Source organism: Lygodium microphyllum, chromosome 28 (genome assembly GCF_053477565.2).
Source record: "Lygodium microphyllum isolate KBCC chromosome 28, Lygodium_microphyllum_v1.1.10, whole genome shotgun sequence".
Lineage (NCBI taxonomy): Eukaryota > Viridiplantae > Streptophyta > Polypodiopsida > Schizaeales > Lygodiaceae > Lygodium > Lygodium microphyllum.
Window position 1 is genome coordinate 125,359,893 of NC_141162.1, and position 7,761 is coordinate 125,367,653.

The 7,761-nt window shown below is 42.9% G+C and overlaps 1 protein-coding gene across 2 annotated transcripts; it reads right to left on the bottom strand.

Moving 5' to 3' along the window:
- Positions 1-732: 732 nt before the first annotated feature.
- Positions 733-6,596, bottom strand: LOC148011968 (uncharacterized). Of its 2 annotated transcripts, none has more exons than XM_087670838.1 (2): positions 5,887-6,596; positions 733-1,034 (listed from the first exon to the last, which is right to left on the bottom strand). In XM_087670838.1, the coding sequence occupies exons 1-2, from the start codon at positions 6,353-6,355 to the stop codon at positions 1,030-1,032; spliced, it is 474 nt and encodes a 157-aa protein (XP_087526964.1). In that variant the 5' UTR covers positions 6,356-6,596; the 3' UTR covers positions 733-1,029. The 2 variants fall into 2 exon arrangements, with proteins under 2 accessions (XP_087526964.1, XP_087526963.1); XM_087670837.1 differs by having other exon boundaries at positions 733-1,235.
- Positions 6,597-7,761: the final 1,165 nt, after the last annotated feature.

Here is a 7,761-nt window from a genome sequence, read left to right on the forward strand (position 1 = left end):
ATAGTCATGTGTAGTAAGAAGATCATCCTTATAAAGGAAAAATATTATTAACTTTTTGCCATCCCTATAAGCATACAAGTTAGGATCTGAGGTATATCTATTGAAATATAAGATGAAAAAGAACCCATCTATCTGATGCTCAAGGGACACTTGTTTAAAGACATAAAATGCTATTTCAAGTTACAAACTACACAATACCAGAATTCTTTTAGCAATACTCCATTCCATGCATAGGTTCCAAAGAACAACTATATGCCATGTAACCAAGACATCCATAATTGTAAGAAATCAAAATGCTCGTACATTTTTTGATGCCGTGCCCCAACTACCAAGTTTTAACAAAATGGAGAATCCACAAGAAATGGGCTTTGATATTTGTAAAAATTGTTATTTTTTAGATTTCACCTACTAAAGAAGATTGTTGATCAAAGTGATCACTATAGTAATAATAGTATTACGCATGCCAAAAAACTTGTCCGTAAAGATTACGAGTTCATAAGCAAACATATTATCCTTTGTGGTATCGGTTTAAAGGCATTCTCTTCTTTGTCCTTTGCAAATTAATATAGAGTTCTCATGTGCATCCTCAGCATGGTAGTACATATTCCAATTTCCAAGCCCTGTACAAGACGCGCTTACTGAGGCCCCGCGACATTGATCGGTGAATATAAGTTATTTTGTTTCATCGTGAGGAACCAACTGGCACTATGCTTTCTTTTTTTTTGTTGGAAGCTTTAAAGTTGTATTGAGATAAAACAAAAAGTTTACAGCTAGTTAAGGGAGTGTTGCTTCAAAACTGGGAAGCTACCATTACTTGAGAGTACAAATAATCAGCTTTACAAAACCTATAGACCATAACAGGTCTAGTCTTAAGCATCAGATGTGTTCATCCTAAGATAAGTATCTCATTGTTCAGCCTTCTTCTTGATGTCCAGCAATATGGTTGCCATGTCCACAGTGGAAGCTGAATTCCCTAGTCCCTCCTTCAAATTGTCCTCATGCTACTTGAGAATGGTTGATGTGTCTTTCCTAGCCTTAAAAAAAAGATCAAATTTAAGACCATGAATAGGATCCACATTAGTATTTTCAAACGTTTTCTTGTTTCTGCTTATCCAAATATTCCACAAGTAATAACTTCTAATCCAATTTCATATTGGGGGAGGGAGACCATATATTTCCCCCAGTAGCAACTCCTTCCAAGTGAATTTAGTGAGGTGATACTTGAAGACAAGGACCTGCAAAAAACACGAGATGTTAGAATTTTTAGGGTAGTTAAGGAATATGTGAGGGATAGATTCTACCTGTTGGCCACACCTTAGGCAAAGTCCATTCCCCAGACCAACTTTGAGTGCTCTCTCATTAGTCCAAAGACTTTTGAGAGTAATGAGCCACATAAGACAAGACATCTTTGGTTGGATTGAGGGAGCCCAAATGTTACAGAACTTGTAATTCCACTATGCTACTGACCAATTAATATGATATCTGTTATTCAGTTTAATACAGAGAGGAGCATTGCTTTCTAATAGGTCTAGAAGGGGTAGAAGAGGTTTGTCCCCCAACAAACAGATTCCCCTATGATTGAAGTGGTGATTAAGATTAATCATTATAGGCATGTTAGGTCCCCACAAGAGTACCCTTTCAATTAACAAATCCAGTTCATGTCTTTTTAATTTGAATTTTTGTTTTAGTTGTGTTCCAGTCATCCACCTTTTAAGGGCTGGATCCCAAATGTCCCTCCAACTTCTAATTCCTTTCTTGAAGAGCTTGTGGGCTAAGTTGAGTTGATTGTCTAGAATGGCTCCCTTAAAGAAGCTCAACTAGATGGAGTCTTTGGCCAGGGCAGGGTGAGGTTGGGATGGGAGTTAATAGGATCTTGTACTTGAACCAAGCCTCCCAGAGACCTTTTTCCAGAGGCGAGCAATCTTTAGCTTTTAGTTTGACAGGACAAATAGTTATTGTTAGTGGGCCTAAGCCTTTCCATTTTGGAAAACCCTCTACTTGAAATTTGCCAGTGCCTGCCTTGATTAGAGTTATCCAGTCCTCTTCTTTCCTTATGATGCTTCTTGCTATCCATTTGGCTGCCAGTTTGTCAGCCAGAATACTAGGATTGGGAAGACTAAGACCGCCGGATTTCTTAGGTGTAGTGCATACAGCCCAAGACACTTTAGGTACTTTGAACTTTTCCCCATCTCCACTCCACATAAAATTTCTCCCTAGTTGCTCTAGTTGCTTCATTCCTGACTTAGATGGTTTCCAGCAAGCCAAGAAGTAGATTGTGGATGGAATTAGTATGTGTTTTAGAACCAAACATCTTCCTGCCATATTGAGCTGCAGCCCCTTCCATTTTTCAAAATTTCCCCTGATTTTTTCCAAAACCCAATCCCACCTTCGTTTCATTGAAATCCCAAATCCCATGGGTATGCCTAGCAGTCTGAAAACTTTACCTGTTTCCAGCTCCTTGCACCCTGCAGCCAGGAGCCAACCAGGACAAGGACTGATTAGTGTTTTAATTCCTATTTTGTTTGGATTGGTCACATAGCCAGAATCCTTGCAAAAGGTTTGCAAGCAGTTCCAAAAGGCTACTAATGAGATTGGATCATTATTTGCCGTGCTATTTGTATCATCAGCAAATTGGTTGAGTACCATGTCTTTGTTGTTAGGGAGTTTAATCCCTTTCATGTTGCCATTATCAATCTCTACTTGAATGAGCCACCCTAGTGAATCAGGTGCAATGGCAAACAGAAGGGGAGCAAGAGGGCAACCCTACTTGATGGATTTGCTCAAGGGAAATGAATCACTCATCTCCCCAAAAATGGAAATTCTTGTGGAGGCATGGAGAGATTGAAGGATAAAGTCCCATTCTAACCTATCATAAGCTTTGTCAAAATCAATCTTGAAGAACACAAAGTCTTGGTTGGATTTTTGGGCATGTTCAATGCCTTCCCATAGGGAAATTATTGAGTCTAGGATATATCTCCCTTTAATGAACCCTTTTTGTTCTTTTCTTATCCAGTGATCTAGTTGGTCAGATAGCCTTCTAGCTGTGGCTTTTTCAAATACCTTATATGCTGATGTGAGACATGTGATGGGTCTCCAATTAGTTAGGAGTTCTTCATCATCTCTCTTATCGATTAGCTTGACTACTCTTTCATTCATTATGTGAGGCAAGGCTCCAAATTTTAGGGATTCTCTCCATACCATGAGAAGGGGGGGAATAAGAAAATCTTTGAATTCTTTGGAGAATTCATTGGGAAGGCCATCAAGCCCTGGGCTTTTCCCTGATGCTAGTGAGTCAATGGTGTCACTGATCTCAATAGTTGATAGCTCCCCATCTAGAATCTCAGCCAAACTTGGAGGGACAACCTTCCTCCTAACCATTGCTATCTTAGCCTTGGCAGTTGTCTCTTCTTGTGAGCTCTTTCTAGAGGAGCTAAACATTTTAGAGAAAAATTCCTTAGCTATAAGAAGATTCTCTCCATTGTTTTGAGCATGTGTGCCATCTTCGCTTCTCAGTAATGGGACGGAGTCTCTATCCTTTTTTTTTTAAGGACTTGGAACATGTCTCTGGTGGGTTTTTCTGCTTTGCCAGTCCACCATTGCCTAGTGAAGAGTTGTATGTCCATAGCTTCTTTTTCTTCAGCAGATCTAAGTTCTTCTTTGATTCTAACTAGGTTAGGCTGTAGTTGGGTCTCCCCAGCCTCTATCCTAATCTCCAAGGATTTATACACTGAGTATTGTCTAGCTCTATGTTCCCTAGTCTGATGTACTTTTTTATTTTTGACATCCCTAAAAAAATGTTGAGTGTCTTTAATGGCTTTAGCCCATGAATGAGTTGGGGAGACTGTTTGCTAGAAGGCCATTGTCCAGATTCCTTTGATAGAGTCCCTAACTATTTTGTTTTGAAATAATCTAGGGTCAGTATGAAACCAGCCAGCTTTTATTATTTGGGACGAGTTAGAGAGGACCAACTGAATAGGCTTCTGGTCAGACATGACTAAGTTATCTAGAGCTTTAACTTTGAGATTGACATAGGAGGCCACCAGACCTGCAGATATGTAAAATCTATCAAGTCTAGCCTTACGGAGATGAATTCCACTTTGATTGTTACTCCATGTAAATGCTAGTTGTTCATTGACATCCGTAAGCCCATGCTTGGTTACTAGCCACTTACTCTTTTCAGTTCCTGCAATACATGTTCCTTTTTCCAAATACCTATCTTTTGTTGTTTCGACCATATTGAAGTCCCCTGCAATGATAATGGGGCAATTGATGACTTGAAATGAATCCCACAACCTGCATCTTTCAGTAGAAGTATTAGGGGCATAAATTGAGACAACAGCAAGTTCATCCTAATTTTTAAAAAGGACTGCAACCCAGTTATTCTCTGTATCTATCATAGCCTTACATATTTTATCCTTAATTTTAATGGAGACACCTATGCAAGTCCCCCCCCTCCTATTGGTGTGGTTTGTCATGAACCATTCATACTCCTTAGACACTTACTGCAGGCTCTTTAGAAGAGGGGGACCTGACACTTTTAGTTCCTGTAGGCAAATAACATCGGGGAAAATGGCACTAACTTTGAGCAATTCCCTGAGTGTAGTTGCCCTTTGGGGGCTAGTCAACCCCTTGATGTTATAAGAGACAATTTTTAGTTTATGCATTAAACAAATTTATGTTTTTTTTGGTTTCCCTTTCTTCTGAGGACCCTTTGTTTGACCAAATGGGTTACTAGCACTTTGTCCTACACTTGAGTATCTCCTTTTGGCGTTTTGAATATATCCTCCCTCTTTGGTTGCGCTCTCAGCAGGGATATGGCTGAGAGGAAGTTCTCTTCCCATTGGAAGTTCCTCTTCCTCTACCTGAGTAAACTCTACATCTTCATTCTGTTCATTGAGGTCAATGTTTAAGTTTTCTAAATGTATGCAATTCTCATTTGTTTTGGTTGCCTGCTCTTTGTTTTCAGCCTGAGTTTCTTCAACTATAACATCATCAGAGTCTAACTCTACTGGAGCAGTCTCTCTTTTTTCACTAGTTTCCCCCTTTTCACTATTCCCTGCTAGTACATCCTCTAAGTTCATGAGAAGGGGGGAGTATCTGTTATTGTAAGTGTTTTTTCCCTTGCTGTTATTGTTTTGTTTCTGGGTTGACTGATACTTACTTTTTTACTTCCTGTTGACCGATTGGAACCCATCATCTTGTGGGTTACCAGTTTTAGGATGGGAGTTCTCCTTGTTGGGTTCTGGACTCTCTCTATCTTTCCATTCAAGGCAATTTCGAATGAAGTGTCCCGATTTGAGGCACTTGAAGCAAGCATTTAGAAGATTCTTGTAGAGGACAGGTTGGTCCTTCACAAAGTTGCCCTCTGAATCATTAATCAGCAATGAATCTATCAGGGTTTTGCTAAGGTCTATCTCTATGAATAGTTGAGGATGCCACCGCGGGTTGATGTCGTGTAAGGCCTTTGCCCTAACAACCTACCAAGGGGAGCAGCTAGGGATTTCAAGAAGGGATATAGGTGCAACGAAAGGTTTGGGAATTCGACCCAAATCGAGAGACAAGTCAGTTTAGGACCAGAGGGGTCGAACTCAAGAGTCCATTTGAAGAGGGACAATGGAGAGCTCCTCAGTATCCATTGTCTATAGCTTATTAGGGTTAGGGCTGTATGCTCGCTCTCAAAAAGGAAGAAGAAATAGTTGTTTGGGAGGTATTGAATAGCCATGGGTTTCCCACCGACGATTGGTTCCTAGTTCAGCTTGACCCAGTTTCGGAGAAAATCCATGGGGGGGCATGCCCCATGACATAGCCCAATAAGCGCTCTAGATTGATAGGAAATTGTGAACTTCTTCAACTCCATAGCAGGGACTGAGAGATAGACTTTCTTACCTGGCATACCAATTGGATTTGCTGGCTGCCCAAATTCCAGAGATGCTTTGGGGGGGGTGGCGGAGTCGTGCAACCCTTTTTGAGCTCCTACCTGAGTCTGATGTTTGCCTCGTTGAGGAAGACCCTGCTGACCTCGAGGAGTTGACATGTTGTTAGCTCCTTTAGCTTCTTGGAGGCTCTCCCTTTGGTTCGTGGGGCTTCTACTATCACATCCTGCCAGTTGTTCTGCAAAACCTCCCAGGTGGACGGCTCCAGTCCCAAAGGACAGTCCATCTCCACATCCTCCTGAATGTTGTTTTGTATGCTGCCCAATAGGTCCGAGATGCCCTTGGCCTGCATGTTGAGCAGAGAGTCCATTGAACAATGGATTACCTAGTATTTTGCCAAAGGCTCTTTGTAGAGAGCCCGCCATGCCAGGATCATGATGGTACAGAGAAGGGGGTGTCATCTGCATGATGGGCACAAACATGGTGCCAAACTGTGGCACAGTATGGGAGGAGCTCTATGCCAGCATCCTGAGCGGCAGAGTCACCTCCACTCATACCCTGACGGGCGACACGAGGGAAAACAGTCCGCCCACAATCTTCCTTGCCTTCCTCGCGCATGCAATCCGTCACGTCACCAATTTCTGCAACCCTAACCCTCGGCCAAAAGGCCAGCGCGCGCACGCGAGAGCGAGAGAATGGAGGGTCCTCAGAGGGAGACCTTTCCCGGGCTGTAAACCTAAAGAGTCTTTTCTCGGCACTATGCTTTCAATTTATCAAATATCAGGATGTCGTGATCTGTGACAACGTTTAGCCCGTGTAGAACGGTGCGCAATGGCAATGTGGCGTGAAGCATGGTCCAGACTGTCGTATTAGACATAGCTCGTTACGGGACAGGGATGTGGACATGAGTGACTCGTTAATAAATTTTTCTTAAGACGCGCTCAACGAGGCCCCGACGTTCACCAGTGAATATAAGTTATTAAGTTTCATTGTGAGGATTCAGGAACCAACTGGCAGCGCTGCAGCCTATCAAGTTTCAGTGTGTCGTGAGATGTGAAGGCTCCAGTCTAAAATTTACAAGCTCCAGTCTTCCCCTTCGCTTGCAAATCGGAGCACTCCTGGGTGTGGGTGCATCTGTGAGCGTGTACGGGAGTGTGTGGGCTGGGCGTGTACTCTGTGTCTGTATGTGATTGAGTTGCTGCTGGTGTAGCCTCCCCTGCCGCCATCATGTTTGTCACTGTAGCCGTGATGACGGTGAGCCTTTGCGCCTATGTCAGCTACAGCAAGCGTGGATAGTGTGCAATTGCATGATACAGTGAAAAATTTATTGTTCGCGGGAGCAACGACAGCAGCCAATGCACTGGGGTGGGCGGTGCATTTGGTGTCCAATGACCTAAAGTGGGGCGAGAGGGCAGCTAGGTCAACAAGGGCCAAGGACCTTAACTTTTTCAAAAATGTGTGCCTAGAGACAAATCGAATGTACCCACAGGCCAATGTGATAACAAGGCGAGCAAAGGGTGATGACTATGTGGAGGGTTATGGACCCATCCCCAAGGGGAAAGTCCTAGTCATCCCCATCATTGCGCTACACTATCATCCAATTTACTATAAGAATGCACACGTGTTCAACCCGGACCGCTGGGCGGAGGGGCAAAAATTACCGCCACTCATGTCCTACATTCCCTTCATGGCAGGGCCGCGACAATGTATCGGGCAAAGCCTCTTCAATCGGGCGGGGCCACCACTATTGATGCGTCTCTATGACACCTTCTCCTTCGAACCATTACATAGCCACCCAACACCCAAGTGGCCCAATGCTGTGCTACCCCCAAATGCTGGTGCTTTAGGATGCTCATCCACCCCATTGCTTAAAGGTTTAGAGCTATCA